The sequence below is a fragment of the Leucoraja erinacea genome, chromosome 7, assembly GCF_028641065.1.
Source record: "Leucoraja erinacea ecotype New England chromosome 7, Leri_hhj_1, whole genome shotgun sequence".
NCBI lineage: Eukaryota > Metazoa > Chordata > Chondrichthyes > Rajiformes > Rajidae > Leucoraja > Leucoraja erinaceus.
The window spans coordinates 1332500-1354750 of NC_073383.1; the positions used below are offsets into that span (position 1 = coordinate 1332500).

At 42.0% G+C, this 22251-nt stretch overlaps 1 protein-coding gene across 3 annotated transcripts in view; it reads left to right on the forward strand.

The window, feature by feature from the left end:
* Window positions 1–166: 166 nt before the first annotated feature.
* armc8 (armadillo repeat containing 8) overlaps window positions 167–22251 on the forward strand; it is a 129325-nt gene continuing 107240 nt past the window's right edge. For 2 of the 3 annotated variants that reach the window (XM_055637647.1, XM_055637648.1), the window contains exon 1: window positions 168–322. In XM_055637647.1, the coding sequence (XP_055493622.1) occupies window positions 275–322 (48 nt within the window). In that variant the 5' untranslated portion in view covers window positions 168–274. Of the gene's footprint in view, window positions 323–22251 lie in introns of all 3 variants that reach the window. The other variant, XM_055637646.1, reaches the window with a different exon arrangement.

The window sequence follows — 22251 nt, forward strand, 5'->3', positions numbered from 1 at the left end:
GGTGCCGGGCCCGGCATCGGTGTCCCGTTGGGTGTCGGTGTGTGCGGCTGCGCACTGGTGCCGGGCCCGGCATCGGTGTCCCGTGGGTCGGTGTGCGGCTGCGCACTGGTGCCGGGCCCGGCATCGGTGTCCCGTGGGTCGGTGTGCGGCTGCGCACTGGTGCCGGGCCCGGCATCGGTGTCCCGTTGGTCGGTGTGCGGCTGCGCACTGGTGCCGGGCCCGGCATCGGTGTCCCGTGGGTCGGTGTGCGGCTGTGCGGCGGTGGCTGCTGAAGATGGCTGCGTGTCTCCTGGAGGCCCCGATGCGGATGAGCGTGCTCTCGGTGAGTACATCTACACTCAGCCGCCTTTCCCCGTACCCAGGTCGTCAGTGACACTCGCTGTGAGAGTGGACACGGTTTCGGGGTTCAGTTTGCTCAGTCTCCACTCCTGGCGTCCTTCGCCGTGCTCCAGATCTCGGTTTAGGCCCAATATCTTTGCAGTAAAACCCTCTCATTAACACGACCTGCTCGACTGGGACATGAACAGTCTCATTGATTCCTGGCGAACTTCACCACTACGCGGTTATTTAACGACGCCTTTGACATCTTCGATCATATCATCCCTGTGATATTGTTGGAGAAGTAATGATATATTAAGTAATTATTTTCAATTAAATCGTCGAGACAGAGAGAACCTGACCATATTGATTATCATATCATGTAGGAATTGCTCTGTGAAAACAATATTTAGGAGTATGACACAATATTCACAAGTGTTTGGAAGAACCACAATCGTGCAGAGGGATTGATAGACCGTGGAGACTAATTCCAGTTGCTGGAAAATATTGAATACAGGACACACAACTTCAGCATTAAAGATCGGAGACTGGGACGTGCTTAGGAGAAAAAATAGTTTACATAATTGTAAATAGTTGAAATTCACAATTTTGCTTGTTGTGGATGCTTGTGTGTATTCATGGCCAGGTTCTTTAATCTTTGGATTAAAATATATGGGGATTAGGTGGGAAAGTTGATTAGATGCAATCAATAGCAGAGTAGGTATGAGGGCTGTTTCTCTGCGAGTTTCATATGTTCCTTCATTTGAGAAGAGCAGTGAATAATAATGGAACCAACACATTGTACAAACAAAAGAAACAAGGAACTTTAAATGGGATAGGCAGCATCTCTGGAGAGAATTAATAGGTGTCGTTTTGTGTCGAGACCCTAATTCAGACATTCCTGCAAAGGAACTTTAAATGCTGGTTTACAAAACAAAAGACACAAAGTGCAGGCAGCATCTCTGGAGAACATGGATAGCATTTTATCAGGAAGCATCACAGTTTGGTTTGGGACCGGCTCCATTCAGGACCGTAAGAAATTGCAGTGAATTGTAGATGCAACCCAAACCATCACACAAATCAACCTCCCTTCTATTGACTCAATTTATACCTCACTGCTGCCTCGAAAAGGCCAGCAGCATAATCAAGGACAAGTCGCACCCTGGCCACTCACTGCTCCCATCAGGCAAAAGCGTGAAAACGCATACCACCGGATTCAAGGACAATTTCTTCCCAGCTGTTATCAGGCAACTGAATCATCCTACCACACACAACTAGAGAGCTGTGCTGAACTACTATCCACCTCTTTGATGACCCTCGGACTATCCTTGATCGGACTTGCTTCTTTTAACTTGCACTAAACATTATTCCCTTATCATGAAGATGGGTCTCGACCCGAAACGATTTAAACCAGCACCTGCAGCTCTTTCCTACACATTCCATTATCATGCATCTGTACACTAAATGAATCGATTGTAATCGGGTATTGTCTTTCTGACTAACTAACTTACTAGGTGACGTTTTGGGTTGGGACCTTCCTTCAAACTTATTGATTCAGACTGAAGAGTCCAAACCCAAAATGTTACCTATCCATGTTCTCCAGAGATGCTGCCTGACACTCTGCCTTACTGCAGCACCTCTTGTCAAATTGTACAGCTTGTTTTAGAGATATAATGTTAACTTTAAGTGGAGCCAAAATGCTGGACTAACTCAGCAGGTCAGACAGCATCTCTGGAGAAAAGGAATCGGTGATGTTTCGGGTCGAGATATAATGTTAACTTTATATGTATCTATTAATTGCTATAATGTTAACTTTATATGTATTTACTTTATATGTATCTATTAATTGCTTAAACATTAAGCATTTTCTTGCTACCAAATTACAACAGCTTTATTCTATTGGGGGCAGAAGCAATAAGGAATCGGTTAAAGTGGAGAAGTAACACGTGAAGTTTGAAAATAAAGGATCTAGAAATAGATTTAATTAGTGAGAATTCAGGTTTATAGGTCAATAATTAAAACAGTAAATAGTTTGATATATCAGCCTTTGTTACTACGATGTTTTTGTAATTAAATTGGTTCTTGGTTTCTTGGTCCTCCAAAATATTCCAAATGGAATTTAAACTGGAGGTTTCACATCATGATTTCAATGGAGGAGGAAAGCAATAATTTGTTTCTGTACAGTTTGAATGTGGTTGCTGACAAGCTTTATTGCAATCTGCAAGGTAAATTGTCTTTTGCAGCACAGGCAAATAAATGGGACCTCAGGCCTGCTCCACAATTCAATATTATTAAGGGTGATCTGTGCCAGTCTCAACTCTTGCATTTTGCTCCATAACTGCTCTCATTGATCTTTTAAATAACATCTATTTCAAATATTCTCATATCCATCACCCTCAGGGGGAGAGAGTTAAGGGCTAATCCGCGAGTTCTGGCGAGTTTGCCCTCGACTCATACTCGCAGCATGGTTGAACCGTGGTTGCAGGAGATCTTCGTAACTCTCCTTCATGCTCGAGAGTGGTCTCCGCGTACTCAAGGTCGTGGCGTTTTTTTCAATATGTTGAAAAATGCCCGCGAGTAAAAAAGGTCGCCATAGAAAAAATCGATACTTTTTTTAGTCGTAGTAGGTCGTAGTAGTTTGCTATGTTAGTCGTAGGTAAAGCGAAGGTGGTTGAAGGTAGTCTTCATCATAGTCGAAAGGAGGTCGTCTTCACTCTCCACTATTCGGTGTCCAATTTTTCCGAAGTTAGTCGTAGCTAGTCGAAGCTGGTCTTCAACAGGTCATTTTTTTCAAACTCTTCTAAACTCGCCAATTAGGTTGCCCAAGTGTGACCGTCCCTTTACAGACATTTGTTACCATCTGAGAAAATAAGTTTTTAACATAAAGATTTTGTTAAAGAATTGTGAGATTCACTTGTCAATTGTTTGCTGCTGGAAAAATTAGTCGAGATCCTGAATATTAACCCATTAGAATTGCAGGTGTAGAATCTGTAAGATCTCAGTTTTCGGGGTCCTTGGACAGATACCTTACTATACCTCCTCCCTCGACTAATTCATCCCTTCCCACCCAAACCACCCCCTCCCCAGGTACTTTCCTCTGCAACCACAGAAGATGCAACACCTGTCCCTTTATCTGCTCCCTCGGCTCCGTCCAAGCCCCGTCAGTCCTTTGAGGTGAGGCAGAGGTTCACTTGCACCTCCTCCAATCTCATCTACTGCATCCGCTCTTCCAGGTGTGGACTCCTATATATTGGCGAGACCAAGCGCAGGCTCAGCGATCGTTTCACTGAACACATCTGTTCAGTCCGCCTAAACCTTCCTGATTCTCCGGTTGCTAAACACTTTAACTCCCCCTCCCATTCCCATACTGACCTTTCTGTCCTGGGCCTCCTCCACTGTCAGAGTGAGGCCCAGTGCAAATTCGAGTAACAGCACCTCATATTTTGCTTGGGCGGCTTACACCCCAGCGGTATGATTATCGACTTCTGTAACTTCAAGTAAACCTTGCTTTCCCTCTCAATCCGTCCCTCCCCATCCCAGTTCTCCAACCAGTCTGACTGTCCTCTTGATTAAATGTTTATCTTTGTATACTCTGTTGCCACCTTCCCCAGCTAACAATGATCTATTCCACATTTTCCTTGAACTTATTCCCCTTTGATGTGTTTTTTTCACACCTTACATTCTTTATCTCTGTCTGACTCTCATCTGAAGAAGGGTCTTGACCCAAAATGTCACCCTTCTTTCTATCCAGAGAAGCTGCCTAAGAGTAGCTCCAGCATTGTGTATCTGATTTCTAAAGCTGCCTTTGGTACTGGTTCATTTGCCATTGCCTATCTCTGCCCAGCTGGATTGGGGAGACAGTTAGTATAGGAAGGAACTGCAGATAGGTGACGTCTCAGGTGACTCGGTCTGGAGAAGGGTCTTGACCCAAAACGTCACCTATTCCTTTCAGATTCAGATTCAAACTTTATTGTCATTGTGCAGTGTACAGTACAGAGACAACGAAATGCAGTTAGCATCTCCCTAGAAGAGCGACATAGAATATGAGCAATAGATAAATATATTTACGTGCATACAGTCATAGTAGTGCAATTATTTATTTCTTGGTGGAAGGAGTGGGGGGGGGGGGGGGTGATTGGCAATCACCGAGGTAACTGAGGTCTGGCAACGGAGAGACCTGTAGCGTCTCCCGGATGGTAGGAGGGTAAACAGTCCGTGGTTGTGGTGAGAGCAGTTCTTGACGATGCTGAGCGCCCTTCGCAGACAACGCTTGCTTTGGACAGACTCAATGGAGGGGAGTGAGGAACCGGTGATGCGTTGATTTGCTTCACAGCTACTGTCTGACCCACTGTTACTCCAGAATTTTGTGTCTATCTTGGGGAGAAAGTTAGTTTGGGTTATTACACTTCACAATAAATCTAATTTACATATCAAAATCATTGTCTTTTTAATAAATTCTTTAGCATTCAGCTCACTGAAAATTTCCTGAATTGATATAAAGTTTGAACAGATTTGCTTTATAACTATTATGTAACAAAAATTGCATGTGGGTAAGAATACAATATTGCTATGGTCTGCATTTTTTTGATATGGGGAGGGGGGGGGATTTTTTTTAGCTGGTGGTTTATACAATTAAAGATAGACTCCAGCCTGAAGAAGGATCTCGACCTGAAACGTCACCTATTCCTTTTTTCCAGAGATGCTGTCAGAACTGCTGAGTCCCTCCAGCTTTTTGTGTCTATGTTCGGTTTAAACAGACTTCTGGAGTTCCTTCCCACACAATTTATGCAATAAGATGGATTTGAACTTCTGAGTAGTCACATGATACTTACTAACGAGATTATTTTGCATGCCAGCACAGTAGCGAATGTTCACATTCTGTTAATCTGGAACAGAATAATTCAATGACGATCTGTATACACCCACTTTATGATGTTACCCCATTTTGTCTGGGGTTGCTGGGTACCAGTCAGGAGAGGGTCAGCTGCCTGACAGCTTCCTACACTGCATCAACCCTTGGCTACAATGTTATCTTCACCATCCTGGTGATTTTGCTTGGAATTTGCTAAATTTGCATACTTTTAAGATTGAGCCAGCAAAAGCATTATTAACTTAAATTGTAAGCTTAAACACATTGGCTCAACTGATCTGGTTGGACAATAACAGGCTTTGATTAGCCTCAGTGCCTTCAGCTCAGACAAAGGGGTCAATTGTATCAAAAAAACTGGCTTTGCTTGGATATATTTTGTGGCTGGTTATCTCAAACAAAGAAATCAAATATTCATTTAGGATAGTTTAGTTTTGTTTAGAGAACAGGCCCTTTCAGCCCACCGGGTCCGCGCCGACCAGCGATCCCCGCATATTTACACTGTCCTATACCCACTAGGGACAATTTTTACATTTACCAAGCCAACTAACCTACATACCTGCACGTCTTTGGAGTGTGGGAGGAAACAGAAGATCTCGGAGAATATCCACGCAGGTCACGGGGTGAACGTACAAACTCCGTACACGTGATAGATCCTGACTACGCAGCACCTGTAGTCAGGATCGAACTCGGATCTCCGGCGCTGCTTTCGCTGGACGGCAGCAACTCTACCGCTGCGCCACCATGACTGCCCTGGTCATTTGGGAAAGTGGAATGTTTTGGCCAGGAAAGAATCAATACTTATAATAATGAAATGATCAGTTGTTGAGAATACATATGTATTTATATTGAAGAAGGGTTCCATGCGAAAATGTCATCTGTCCATTCCCTCCACCGATGCTGCCTGACCTGCAGAGTTTCTCCAGCCTTTTTATCTTTTGTTCAGGATTCCTGTATCTGCAGTTACTTGTGTCTCCATGGTTATAAATTATATCTATTTGAGTCCAAGCCCAGTATTCAAATATTGTATCATGTTCCAGTGCGGTATTCATGCCAGGATATGAGAATGATTTTGGTTTGTTCATTGTTATATACAGTTTTGGAAATGTTCTTACTCTGTGGACTACTTTCATAGAGTAAATTATATACTCTAACCTCATCCCCTCTGAATGTACAGCCCTCGTTTACTCTGCAGCAACCCTGACATAATCAAACCCCACCAGGAAGGCCTGAATGTCCTCCGTTTCTTCTTCGACCGCACAACCATCCAATTTCTCTCTACCAACACTCTACTCCGCCGAGTGGATCTGGTCCTCATCCTCAACAACTTCTCCTTTGACTCCTCCCACTTCCTCCAAGTCCAAGGCGTAGCTATGGGCATCCGCATGGGCCCCAGCTATGCCTGCCTCTGCAGGGTACATTGGACAAACTCTGTTCCAGGCATACACTGGCTCTATACACAAACTCTATCTCCATTACATTGATGACTGCATCAGTGCTACCTCCTGCACCCGTGCAGAACTCATGGATTTCATCAACTTCACCACCAATTTTCATCCTGCACTCTAATTTACTTGGAGCATCTCTGACATCTCTCCTCCCCTTTCCTAATCTCACAGTCTCCATCACAAGAAATAGACTATTGGCTGACATCTATTACAAACCCACTGACTCCCACAACTATCTCGACTACACTTCCTCGCACCCTGCTTCCTGCAAAGACTCTATCCCCTACTCCCAATTCCTCTGTCTACGCCGCATCTGCGCCCACGATGAGGTGTTCCATTCTAAAACATCCGAGATGTCCTCATTCTTTAGGGAACAGGGGTTCCCCTCTCCCATCATAGATGAGGCCCTCACTCGTGTCTCCTCGGTACCCCGCAGATCCGCCCTTGCTCCCCCTCCCCCTAGTTGCAACAGAGACAGAGTCCCCCTAGTCCTTACCTTCCACCACATCCGCCATCGCATAATCCTCCGAAATATCCTCCACCTCCAACAGGATCCCACCACTAGCTGCATTTTCCCATCTCCACCCGTGCCTTCTGCAGAGACCGTTCTCTCCGCGACTCCCTGGTTAACTCATCCCTTCCCACCCACACCACCCCCTCCCCAGGTACCTTCCCCTGCAACCGCAGAAGATGCAACACCTTTCGCTATCCCTCCTACCTCGACTGTCCAGGGACCCTGACAGTCCTTTCAGGTTAGGCAGAGGCTCACTTCTACCTCCTCCAACCTCATTTACTGTATCTGTTGTTCAACATGTGGACTCTTATACATTGACGAGACCAAACGCAGACTGGGCGATCGTTTCACGGAACACCTTCGCTCAGCCCGCCTGAACCAACCTGATCTCCCGGTTGCTGCACACTTTAATTCTCCTTCCCATTCCTACACAGACTTTTTTGTCCTCAGTCTCCTCCATTGTCAGAGTGAGGCTAAACGCAAATTGGAGGAACAGCATCTCATATTTTGCTTGGGTGGCTTGCAGCCCAGTGTTATGAATATTGATTTATCTCACTTCAGGTAGCCCCGGCATTCCCTCGCTATCCCTCCCACACGGAAGTCGCGCTAGCTTCTCATTTTCACCCTTTAAACAGCTGACAATGGCCTGTTTCCTTTATCATCTTTACTTTTTTTTGCATATCATTCATTCATTGGTCTTTATCTCTCCACATCACCGTCTAAATCTCTAATTTCCCTTAACCCTAAACAGTCTAAAGAAGGGTCTTGACCAGAAACGTCACCCATTCCTTCTCTCCAGAGATGCTGCCTGTCCCGCTGAGTTAGTTACTCCAGCTTTTTGGTTCTATCTTAATTTCTGCTGATGAACACGACAAACACTAATGCATGGGTAAATGCCTTTAATTTTATTTTGATGAACTTCCCATGTAGAAAAGTTTGGTGTTAATTGGCATAATTAGTGATTCTGAGTATGGTGATAAATATGTTTAAACATTAACTTGTAAGAGTTCGCATTTCATCTTTAAACAGTGATATCTATTGCAGTGTTGAGACACTAAGGCATATTGTTTCATGTAAGAAATAAAGGATAATGGTAACAATTGTGAAATCTTGTTTATTCTGTCTAAAATTGCTGATTACTTTTTGAGGACCAGATTACAAATTGAAACAATCTAAAGAAGGGTCTGAACCCAAAACGTCACCCATTCCTTCTCTCTAGAGATGCTGCCTATCCTGCTGAGTTACTGCAGCATTTTGTGTCTATTATTTTAATAATTTGGTTTTAAAGTTTCTGTTGTGTCAGCTGTGGAATAAATGGTGGGTTATACTTGTGTTGCTGGAACAGAAGGGTGTGAGTTCAAGTAAGTTGTAATTTTCTACAATAGCTAAAATTGACATGATTAAGGGCCTGTCCCACTTGGGCGACCTAATCCGCCAGTTCTGGTGAGTTTGCCTTTTTACTCATACTTGCTGCATGGTCAACACAAAGTAAGTAGGAGGTCTTTGTACCTCTCCTTCTTGCCTGACAGTGGTCTCCGCGTACTCGAGGCCTCAGCTCGGTTGCGGCGTTTTTTTCAATATCAGTCGAAGGTAGTCGTAGATAGTCTTCATAGAACCATAGAAACATAAAAAATAGGTGCAGGAGTAGGCCATTTGGCCCTTTGAGCCTGCACCGCCATTCAATATGATCATGGCTGATCATCCAATTCAATATCCTGTACCTGCCTTCTCTCCATACCCCCTGATCCCTTTAGCCACAAGGGCCACATCTAACTCCCTCTTAAATATAGCCAATGAACTGGCCTCAACTACCTTCTATGGCAGAGAATTCCAGAGATTCACCACTCTCTGTGTGAAAAATGTTTTCCTCATCTCGGTCCTAAAAGATTTCCCCCTTATCCTTAAACTGCGACCCCTTGTTCTGGACTTCCCCAACATCAGGAACAATCTTCCTGCATCTAGCCTGTCCAACCCCTTAAGAATTTTGTAAGTTTCTTTAAGATCCCTCCTCAATCTTCTAAATTCTAGCGAGTATAAACCGAGTCTATCCAGTCTTTCTTCATCATAGTCGAAGGGAGGTCGAAGGAGGTCGTCTTCACTCCACTATTCGGTGTCCAATTTTCCCGAAGTTAGTCGGAGCTAGCCGAAGCTGGTCCTCAACATAGTCGAAGGAGGACTTCAACATATCATTTTTTTCAAACTCTTCTAAACTCGCCAATTAGGTTGCCCAAGTGGAACAGCCCCTTATGTCTCATTATGTTGACATAAGTGGAGTAATCCCTTGATTAACAGTCCCTGCTCTGCCGCCACTGACTCTTTGGGGTGTCTGTCTTCACATTGCAAAACTATTTTTCATTAGCATTGAGTGTTGTGCAACGCTCCCTGCCAAGACATACACTGTAATTCTCACTTAGCCTTTCCAGTTTCTGAAATTTCATTTAAAGAAGGCATTTTCCAACAACCCTGCCTTTTGTACATTGAGAATTTAAACATTTTAACATTTAATAAACTGCTTCAGAACAATAACAGTGGGCTGTGTATTCCTGTCTGTTTAGTCATGATCATAAAATTCTGCAGTTTTATTGCAAGAAAAAAAAGACAAAATCAGCATGGGACTAGGGGAGAATACGTGTTTGGCACGGACTAGAAGGGTCGAGATGGCCTGTTTCCGTGCTGTAATTGTTATATGGTTATATAGTCTTCTAGGTTTCTGAGTGTCCCATGGATTAAAGAGAGGAGAGATGAAGCAAAGAAGATCAGTACAAGTAAAGAGTTGTAATGGATATTGGAATAGCCTTGTTGGCTTATTTTAGGGTTGCTTACCTAGATTGTAACCTAAAATAAGAATGACTATCTTGTGTTAAATTACAGAAATTAATTGTTTACTTTGGCTGATTAACATGATTTAAGGGGCCGGCTGATAATGCCCCTCTAACATTTTATGATTAGTGTCAGTTCAAATGAGGTTACTTATGTACATCTTGGATATGAACTTGGATGAACGTGTTAGTAGTAGTAGTGGGACTTCATTCCACTGTTTCACAGCATTGGTATGGTGACAGGTGTAATAATATACTTATTTTTATATTAAAGTGGCAAAGAGCTGTCACTATAATATCTTCAAATTGATCATGACAGAATTGAATCCAGTGCAAAAGGAATTATGGTCACATGAGATCATTATATGGAAAATGGGTAGAAAGAAGTGCCTGGATAGGTGTTCGATTTTTAGTACGGTGGAAACAGAATAAATGTGAAATACACAATTATCTCACAGTTGCAAATTGTCTCCTGCTAAATTTGCATGGATGTGAGGTGGAGTGTTATTGCTTGGAAAAACTATCATGAAATGAATTTCAAACTAAATCTGAGATAAGTGCATGTAAAAAAAACTTATACCATCATCACTCCACAATGAATTCATCCAGGTTTGTTTTGCACTGGAGGGAAGTATATAATGGAAAATCCTAAGAATTTTATGCTTGGTCTATTGGTTTTTAAAAATATTATAATATACAGACCTGTACCGCATACAATTTAGAAGCGGATAACACACAACGTAAAAGCAGAGTGATCTGTAGGATGATAGTAATAAACTTCAAGGAGATATAGGCAGGCAGGTGGTTGAAGTAATTTGATGTTGAGAAATGGGAAGTGTTATAATTTGTATATAAAAGAAAGAATGAAAAGAGGAAATATAATCTAGCGGGCATAGTTCTATAAATGGTACATGAACTGATAGATTTAGAGTGTGTGTACATAAAATCATTGATACCTCGGACAGGTAGGGAATGTGATTTTAAAATAGTGCATACAATCTTGGCTTTATAAATAGGGGCATGGAATATGTGAGCAAGGAATACAAGAACACATAAAAATAGCAGTCGTATGCTAGAGATGAATTTCGGATCTTCCAATCTACCTTGTTGCGACGATTGCTTTTTTTATTAACCTGCACTTTCTCTGTCAGCTGCAACACTGTATTCTGCGCTCTGCTTATTTTCTCTTCTGCACTACATGATGCATTCATGCCTAGTATGATTGCCACAATAATATGCCAAGCAAAGTTTCAGTATCCTGGTACACGTGACAATAACATAGAAAAACTGCCTTCTGTGGCAGAGAATTCCACAGATTTACAACACAGATTTACAACTCTGGGTGAAAAAGTTTTTCCTCATCTCAATCCTAAATTGCCTGACCCTTATTCTTAAACTGTTACCCCTGGTTCTGGACTCCCCCAACATTGGGAAAAACAATTCCTGCATCTGTCCAATCCTTTAAGAATTTTATATGTATTATTTACGAATAGTAGCAAGCTTTGGAATCAAAGTCAAAAGTCAAAGTCAATTTTATTTGTCACATGCACCTGAAGGTGCAGTGAAATGAATTTGCCAGCACCCAAGAAGAACACACAATACACAATAAGATCTAACACAAACATCCACCACAGCATTTTTCACTGTGGTCCAAGGCACAAAGTTTAGCCAGACCTCCTCCTTTGTTCACCCATGGTCAGGGCCTTAAACCCTCCGTAGGTGGTGTCCTCGAAGGGACGGGGTCTATGTGAACACGTGATTTGATGCCTGCCATCCGGGGCGGGGTGTGGGAGGGATCCATGTGTACATGTGATAGATGTGGCCCGCCATCTGCTCACACACATGCGTCCTGGCCCCTATGCAGAACAAGGCTGCCGACCCCTGCACAAGGACTTTCCTTGGTACTGTTGTCAGGCTAGCTACTGTAATTCTCTGAGTTCTCTTTACCTCCATTTTAAATAGTAGTATCACACTCATCAATTTGTAGGTACCATTCCACATTACATAGAATTTTAAAATATGAGAATTAATATATATTTTTTCCATGATTATGTCTTTTAGTATTCTGGGTTGGAGATTTGTGGATCCTGGGCATGTATGAGCTTTCATTCCTATTAATTTCTCCAGATTATTTTTTAACTGATACTAATTTGCTTTAGATGGACACAAAACGCTCGAGTAACTCTGGAGAGAAGGAATGGGTTACATTTCAGGTGGAGACAGAAGAGTCTCGACCTGAAACATCACCCATTCCGTCTCTCCAGAGATGCTGCCTGTCCCACTGAGTTACGCCAGCTTTCTGTGTCTATCTTTGGTTTAAACCTGAATCTGCAGTACCTTCCTACTAATTTGCTTTAATTTCTCTTCTTTCATTTAAGTACTTTTGGAAAATAGTTTTGTCCACTTCTGTGCGGATGTAATTGTAGTATTTTAATAGCTGTGCATTTTTTGTTTCCATTGCACATTCCCTTATTTCCACTTCTCTTCGCTAATCTTTTTATTTTTTCCTACTGGAGAAGCTTTTAATGTCCACTGTTATGTTCCTTGCACGTTTCAGCACATACTCCATATTCACTCTCTTCATCCATCTTTTAGTTATTCTTTGCTGAATTCTACACTGCTACTGGACCTCAGGCTTGCTGTTATTTGCCATGGTTGGGTTGCTATTCCATTTGTGTTTTTTGGGCCTGAACAAAATGTATAACTTTTATTCAATATGTATTTAATATAACAATTACTATTGGATTGAAATGTTAGAAGCAAAACAAGTGTAAATGTTCAGAGGTTAATGGAAAAGTCATGGTAAAAAGATACGGTGTTCTTTATTTGTGTGGTGGGTAATCTTTGAACCCTTTAGAGCCTTTGAGTTTTGGGTTGGATAGGCTGGATCTGCTTTGATAAAGAACTGTACTAAAGTCATAGCATAAGATTGTTAATTTTGTCGAGCAATGAAGTTAATTTATTTTGAAAGGATATTAGATCTTTCTGGAGTTGATCTAAGTCTTAAGATATCTGTAATGCAATTATTTTTTAAATATAAATTATTTGTTTTCACAGTTGGTGCAATGGGAAAGTTAAAGTCAGAAGGTTGTGTGTTTAAATCCATACCAGAAATTTGGGTATCCAAATCATGGCTAACATTTGTCATTGGGATGGTTATCCTATTGGAAATGACTTTTCCAGGAAAGTTTTCCAAAAAAAAGTTTCCCATCAGATTATTAAATCTTTTCCCCTTCACCTTAAACCTATGTCCCCTGGTCCTCGATTAACCTACTCTGGGCAAGACACTCTGCATCTACCCAATCTATTTGTTTCATTATTCTATTTGACCAGTGCTAATGTATAGGAAGTTTAGTAAGATGCTTTAATTCCCTTGCGAATAGACAAACAGAATGCAGGAGCAGCTTAGCGGGTCATGTGGCATCCCTGGAGAGAGGAAATGGGTGATGTTTTGGGTTGGAATCCTGAAAGATAGAGGGAACTGAGTCTGTGCAGTGGCACCAGGGACCCGGGTTTGATCCTGACCACGTTTGCTGCCTGTGCGTTCTCCCCCCATGACCACGTGGATTTTCTCCGGGTGCTCCGGTTTCCTCCCACACTCCAGGGATGTACAGGCTTGTAGATTGATTGGCTTTGGTAAAAATTGTAGATTATCCCTGGTGTGTGTGGGATAGTGTTGGTCTGCGGGGATCGCTGGTTGGCGAGGACCAAAGGGCCTGTTTCCGCGCTATATCTCTAAACTGCATTAAGGTAGTGTTAAATCAGACCCTAATTTGCTTGCTGTGGTGAACAAAACCCACAACATGACTTTCGAAGTCTGGGGAAGGTATTCACTGCATCTTGGCTGAATTTATTTTTCACAATTATCACTAAAACAGATGGTTTGGTCACAACTCTCACATTGCTATTTGTAGGAATTAATTGGCAGAAGTGTTTCCATTTCACAACAGAGGATATGTGCTTCTATGGCTAAAACATGCTTGGTTTGGTTATTCTTATTTTAATACTGTTTGAGGTTGAAATGTAGCTTTCCTAAGCTGTAGCATTCTATGATTCTGATAATCCAATACCCTTTCTACTTGTATCTCATTACTAATACTCTCTCTACCACTATCCATCACCATCCTCCTTAAAGCAGCCTGTTTTGTTAAAGAAAAATGCACAGTACTCCAGGATGCCAAGAAACCTTTGTTTCTGAACAATATTTTTATGATAGTTTTTAGAACATGCGAATTATAGTATTAACAATGCCACATACGGTGCTTCCACACCTCAACATTTTTTTTTCCTGAAATAGAATTCTAAATTACCTGGAATTTGCTGGTATTTCCCAGCCCGGTAATTCTTCCCCAACTGCGCATGTGCGACTGCGGCCCCAACTGCATGTATACCGGGACCGCTGCGCATGCGCAGAGAGACGGCGTCCCTACAACGTCACGGGAGCTATTTTAATATTGTGACGCGGCTGACTGGCCTTCCCCAATTGCGCGGGCGCAGATGGTCGAAAATCTACAGGTACATGCTTTTTTTCTGCAAATTATCCCGCAGGCCCGATTGGACCCCTTTGCGTCTCCCCACGCGTGTGCTGTGGGTCCGGTATCTGCACATGTGCAGTTGGGGCAGCAGTCGCACATGCGCAGTTGGGGAAGGCTTACCGGGCCGGGAAATTTCCCCAAATTATTTAATTTCCCTAAAATTACCTGAAGCCAACCCGAATTTCGGGTAATTTCCTTCAAGGTGGAAACACTGACCAAATATTTGACACAGGAAAATTGTAACATTTTTACCGGACATCTATTTATCTCCATACCATAACCAGCAGCTAACATTTCTGCACATAACTCTTTAACTTAGTTTTATTTTATACTGCTTTAGTTATTTTGGTAAAAACCATTGCACGCTGCAACAATTTTCTTACTAAAGGCATTTTTCCTAATCCATGGCTGTCACATTCCACATAGCAAATCAAATATAGTTCATTTTCTTCTATGTTTGGTGCACATGATAACCTTGATGTAACCATATCAATGATTTGAACCGGAAGATTTCTATTTTCATCTTAAAACTATTGTTTTAAAAAAAAATTCATGAACTCAATTCTTAAAACATTTAATAATCTTTATAACTGTTGCTTCCACTCTTTTGTGCCTTCCTGATGAAATATGTCATGTGGTATTAAGGATGAATCTCAAATTTTCAAATAACAATAATTGAGCCAGTCTTGTGTAAATTTATCAATACCTCTTTACTCTTACGCTTTCACAGGACATCACAATGTGCACCCGTGATTTGTATCCCTCCATTCCCTACCTGTTCATATGTTTGGTCCAAATGCCTTCTAAATGTTGCTATTGCATCTGCTTCCACTATCTGAACTGGCAATGTGTTCCAGGCACCAACCACTCTTGCTTATCAAAATCTCATTTAAACCTTCCCCATCTCACCTTAATCCCATGGCCTCTAGATTACCACACTTGGGCAAAGAGCCTGGCTGTCTTTACTGGCTATGCTTCTCATAATGCTATATGGTCATCTCTGATGCTCTAGAGAAAACAAGGCAAGTTTGGCTCTTGTAGCTCACACACTTCAATCCAGCTAGTGTCCTGGTGAAGATCTCCAAAGCCTCTACCTATAGTGTGGCTACCAGAACTGCATGCAATACTCTCAATGTGGCCCAACCAAAGTTGGACACAGATTCGAATTGATTGCCCTACCTTTCTACTCTGCCCTGACCAATGAACACAAACACGCTATACCCCTTCTTTACCAACCTACCAATGACGTTGCCACTGTCAGCGAGTTATGAAACAATGCTTCAAACTATGCAGACCCGGGGGCAATGTTTTTGTCTTTGTTTTATTAGTTCCCTCTGTGCATCTATTGTCTTCAGGAGCCCTGGTATTTACTGTAAACATTCCTCTTGTATTTGTTCTCTGAAACGCCTAACCTCACACTTATCCAGATTATAAAACTATCCAGATTATCCAAAGTATAATGAGATCTGGGGGTCCTTGCTCATCAGTCACTGAAAGTAAAAGTGCAGGTACAGCAGGCAGTGAAGAAAGCTAATGGTATGTTGGTCTTCATAACAACAGGAGTTGCGTATAGGAGCAAAGAGGTCCTTCTGCAGTTGTACAGGGCCCTAGTGAGACCACACCTGGAGTATTGTGTGCAGTTTTGGTTTCCAAATTTGAGGAAGGACTTTCTCGCAATTGAGGGAGTGCAGCGTAGTTTCACAAAGTTAATGCCAGGGATGGCGGGACTGTCATATGTTGAAAGAATTGAGGAACTGGGCTTTTATACACTGGAATTTAGAAGGATGAGAGGGGATCTTGGTGAAACATATAAGATTATTAAGGGATTGGACACGCTAGAGGGAGGATGTTGGTGGAGTCCAGAACCAGGGACCACATTTTAAGAATAAGGGATAGGCCATTTAGAACGGAGATGAGGAAAAACTTTTTCACCCAGAGAGTTGTGAATCTGTGGAATTCTCTGCCTCAGAGGAGGCCGATTCTCTGGATGCTTTCAAGAGTGAGTTTATCTAACTCACTCTTGAAAGCATCCAGAGAATCGGCCCCCTCTGAGGCAGAGAATTCCACAGATTCACAACTCTCTGGGTGAAAAATCTGAGGACCAGCAGCTCAAAGATGTTTATGCCAACCGTGATGCCAAATTAAACTAAACCATCTGTGTGCACGTGGTCTATATCCCTCCATTTCCTCCTTCACGTGCCTATCAAAATGCCTCTTAAATGTTTTTTTTTTAATCATATCTGCTCTCACCACTACACAGACTATGTTCTAGGCACCTAGCACTCACTGTACATAAACAAAAAACTTGCTTGTTCATCTTTTATGAACGTTCCCCTGCTCACTTTAAAGCTGTGTGTGCTGTCATCTGACATTTAAACCCTGGTAACTTTTTGATACCGTCTAGTCCAGCGAACTGTGCTTTTCCCAATCTTCAATGTTCCATCAGGTCACTCTGCAGTCACACACACTCCAAAGAAAAACAATCCAAATTTGTTCAACCTCACCTTCTGCTTTTACTCTAGTCCAGGTAACATTCTGAAGAATCTCTTCTGCACTCTCTTCAAAGTCTCTACCTTCTTCCTTTATAGCAGTCACCGGAGCTAGGCACAATACTCCAAATGTTGCCTAACTAAAGTTTTATACAGTTGTATCATGACTTTATTCCTTTCATACGACCGATGAAGGCTGTCCTAATGCATGTGATATGCCTTCTTTACCACCCTGCCCACATGTATCGCCACTTTAGGGAATAATGGACTGGCACCCAAAAATTTCCTTGAACTTCAATGTTGCTGCTATTTACCATATACCTTTTTGTACATTTGATTCCTAAACTGCAACATCTCCTACTTGTCCAGATTAGGCTCTATCTGCCATTTTGCTGCCCATATTGACAACCTTTCTCATGTTCAACAACTCCACCATTTTCTGTGCCATTTACCAACTGTCTACAGATTGTCCAAATCATTTATATAGACAACAAAGCTGCCAGCACTGCTTCCTGCAGCACACTAGTGGTCACAAATTTCCAATCGGAATAATACACTTCCACCATAAACCTTGAGGGATCTTGCAGTGGAGTGGACAAAATGTGTAAGAAAGAACTTACTTTTAAGAAAGTTCTTTCTTACACATCTATTCCTACGCTCCATAGATGCTGCCTCGCCTGCTGAGTTTCTCCAGCATTTTTGTCTACCTTCGATTTTTCCAGCATCTGCAGTCCTCAACACATCTTCCTTTTTATGTAAAAGTGTCCTAGAATATCAAAATACCCCTCCCTGATCTCACTACTTAATTAATATCTTGTCTACTTCCCCTAGCTCCAGGCATAAATTCCCTCATTGCCTTTGAGTGTTCCTACCCATTCCAGAGCTACCCTCTCGTTATTAATGTACATATACAGATGCTCCTCGACTTACAATGGGGTTATGTTCCAATAAGCCCATCGTAAATCGAATATATCATGTGGAAAATGCATTTAATACACCTAACCTACCAAACATTCGCTCTCTTCTGATAAGGCTCGAGAATATTGGGAGAAGGCACTGGGGCATTGATACTTATTGATGGCCATTACTGGCTTGCCGCCTTTACGCTGGGCAATTATCTTGAGTTTCATCTCAAGAGTAATTGCCTTCTTCTCACCTGAAGTGGGAGACACAGATGGGCGTTTTGTAGACATGATGGGCTGCAAAAACACAAAACACAATACAACGTATCCAAAAAACCCTGGCAACACCCTACACTGTAGACTAGTATTGGTTGTTTACACCAGTGATCGGGTGGCTCACTGGGAGCTGCGACTCGCTGCCGTTGCCCAGCATCACGAGAGACTATAGTACCGCAGATTGCTAGCCCGGGAAAAGATCAAAATTCTAAATTCAAATTACGGTTTCTACTGAATGTGTATTGCTTTTGCACCATCGTAAAGTCAAAGCATCGTAAGTCAAGGAGCATCTGTAAACAGCTTTTCTTGTTGATTTGAGAAGTACTCAGTTAATGAAAGATCAACCACATTAACTTTGTTTTTCTCTCTGCACAAATGCTCCCTAATCTGCTGCCGCCATGCTTCTTGCATACTTTTCTGCTTTTGTTTTCTCTATAACTGTCCTTAATGTAGAACACAGAACAGTACAGCTCAGGAACATGCCCTTCTGCCCACAGTGTCTGTGCCCAACATGATGCCAAGATCAAATCTTATCTGCCTGCACATATTCTTCATCAAGGCACCTGCAAACTCTTCTCTTGCCCCCCTCCTGAGAATGCATCTGTCTTAAGTGCTCTTCACATGCCCTAACACCTCCACCTCGTTAATCTCAAACAGTCCTTGCATATTAATATTCTTCACACTGATCCCACTGTCTTCATCCTTGTGTTCTTCTTCTTGGTGAAAGCAATGTATGATACTTGTTTTTTACCTCGCCTACATCCCCTGACTCCAAGCACAAATTCCCTCCTTTATCCTACGTTCTCCTCGGTTATCTTCTTGGTTTTTAATGTAGATATAAAAAATGTAGGGATTCTGACTTGCTAGAGCCATTTCATGGCCCCTTTTGAATTGCTAATTGCCTGCTTGAGTTCCTCCTTCCTTTATATTGCTCAAATTCCCAGTCTGAGTTCATCCTCTTAAACCTTGGGTGTGCTTCCCTTTTCTTTTCGACCAAATTTACATCATCTTTGGTCATTCGAGTTTTCCTTCCTTTGCTATGCTTATCCCTCCTCTTCACTGTATATCTGTTAACATGATGACTCTGAAAGCATTGTTACATTTGTGTAATTTTGGTCTCCTTCCTAAGCAGGTGTTACTTTTATTCCCTCTACGATGTAAACCATACTTGTTTTCACCTTTCTCCAGTTTTGGTACAGTGATTAATGTGAAGTGTTAACTTGATTTCTCTCCATCATCTGTAGATCAATCTGAAGAGTAATTATTGCACCTTCTGTTTTTATTTCCATTGCTGGCACTGGTGGATCTGGACCCAAAAATAGATTTTGAGTTGAAATCCATTTTGTATGTCTGAGCCAGTATGAACTGGAAATGAAAGAGGAGCAGCAACAAATGCAAGTTTAGTATTAGTTTAGAGATACAGCACGGAAATAGGCCCTTCAGATCACCGGGTCCACGCCGACCAACGATCCCCGCACATTAACACAATCCTACACACGCTAGGGACAATTTTTACATTTACCAAGCCAATTAACCTACAAACCTTTATGTCTTTGGAGTGTGGGAGGAAACCGAAGATCTTGGAGAAAACCCACAGGGAGACGTACAAACTCCGTACAGACAGCACCCATAGTCGGGATCGAACCCAGGTCTCTGGTGCTGCATTCGCTGTAAGGCAGCAACTCTGCCGCTGCGCCACCTTGACCACCCTAAACTGGGGAAACACTTGATCAAATGTGAGAAGGCAATGGGAGTAAAATGAAGTTGAGCTATTTAAAAGACTGATGAAATCACCATTGGTCAACCCATTCCACTGTGGACATTTGTGGAAATAAACTGGTAAAAAATACTAATTAAAACGCAAAATAAAAAGCCAAATACTGCAGAGCTATTATAAAACAAGAAATGGACTGCGGGTCAAATGACATCAATAAATATTTTGTGATTGTGTGAGGACATTAGTAAATCTAGCAAAGCATGGGAACAGGCCCTTCAGCCCACAGTGTCCGTGCTGAACATGATACCACTTTAATTAATCTCTTCTGTCTGCATGTGACCGCTATCCTTGCACTCCTTGTGCCTATCTAAAAGCCTCTTAAATGCCATTATGTTATCTGCTTTAATCACCACCCTTGGCAAAGGGATCCAGGCACCCACTGTTTCAAAAAAAAGTGTGCACCGCACATCTCCTTTAAACCTTTTCCCCTCTCACTTTAAGCCATACCCTCCAGTGTTGCCCTTCCCACTGAGTTGCTGCCTATCCCACTGAGTTACTCCAGCATTTTGTGTCTAACTCCTTATAATTAATATCCTCTAATAGCAATGTTCCAAAATTTTGAGATTTTAAAAATCAAGCCTGCAATTTATCCCATCAGATAAAGCATAAAAATAAGTTTAATTTGACACCTAATTCACTTTCATATCTTCAGTATTAAAAACGTTATGGCCATTTTATACTCTGAAATTAGCATCTTGTTGCCTGTTTCTTTTCCATTGACTTAACTCAAATGATCGAGGACAGTCAAAAGCCCATAACTTTCTTAAAAATTAAGAGAACTGAATGAAATTTTCAGTTATTATAGCTTGAAGCATTCTGAAACAAATATGAAACAATCTTACTTGGATGACCTGAAATTAAAGCATATAATTACTTAGTTACCTAATTGTAGCTAATTACAAAATTCAATTACTGGATCTAAACATCTATCCATTTCTTAAGAAAAGGTTAGCATTTTTAAATAGCCTAAGTGTCCAAATAACATTCACACAATAATTCACGATATAACATGTTTTTAAATCTCATTGTCATGAATTTATAGGCAAATTAGAAGGAATTTAATCTTTAATTCCCGTAAATTAATGGGCATTTTAATCATCTTGCGAGTGGGTTTTTGTGGAACGCGATTGAGTGGAACGTTGCGGTTGCATTGAATTTGAACCCCATATCGGCAGGAAAAACACTGCCGGTTCGTATGGTGCCAAAATCACATTTTCGCCAATGGAATTTGGATTAAAGTAATCCTAAGAAGCAAGTTTATACGTAAAATAAACGACTTACATTATGTTTTGTCCCCTATGTGAGATCCGTCCCGTTATCGGTGTTGACGGCGTTAGAAGTAGCTTTTTATTTTACTCCAGGAATTAAATTGGCCCGCGATTTAAAAAAAAAACTTCCTAGAATGGAAGTCGGAACGATTTTTCTGCAGCAGCTGAACAGTCTGGGAAAGTTCGACTCCGACAGGCAGGAGAAAACGGCATTTTAAAACCCCCCCCCCCCCCCCCAAAGGCGCCAAAGTCGCGCACATGGCAAGCGGCAGAACTGCAGCGCCGCTGAAAGTGAGTATTGTAACATCGCTACCTCTAATCCAGGCAGCATTCTGGTAAACCTCTTGTCCATCCTCTCCATAGCCTCCCCTTTATCCTGGGTGAGCAGGATTACACACAATACTCCAAATGTAGCCTAACGAAAGTTTTGTACAGTTACAAAATTACTTGTCAATCTTGTATTCAATTTCCCAACCGTTGAAGGCAAGCATACCATACGCAAACTTTATCCCTCTATCTAGTTGTGTTGCCACTTACAGGGAGGTATGGACTTGGACGCCAAGATCCCTCTCTACTTAATGCTATTAAATGTCTTGCAATGTAGTGTACACTTTTCCTTGCATTCAAACTCCCAAAGTGCAAAACCTCACACTTGCATAGATTAAACTCGTATCTGCTATTTTTCTACCCGTATCTGTAACTGATATATATCTCATTGGGCATTGCCATCCCTCCATGGCTTTATGGATCCAGACAGCAGAGTTCAGAACAGTGGGGATTAGTTTAGTTTGGAGATACAGCATTGAAACAGGCCCTTCAGCCCACCGAGTCCATGCCAACCACTGATCACCCATTCACTCAAGTTCTATGTTTATCCACCTTCTCATCCACTCTCTACACATTAGGGATAATTTACAGAAGCCAATTAATCTACAAACCCACATGCATTTGGGATGTGGGAGAAAACAGGATAATCTGGAGGAAACTCGCGTGGTCACAGGATACAGAGAAAACCCAATGTACAAACTACAAGGGTCA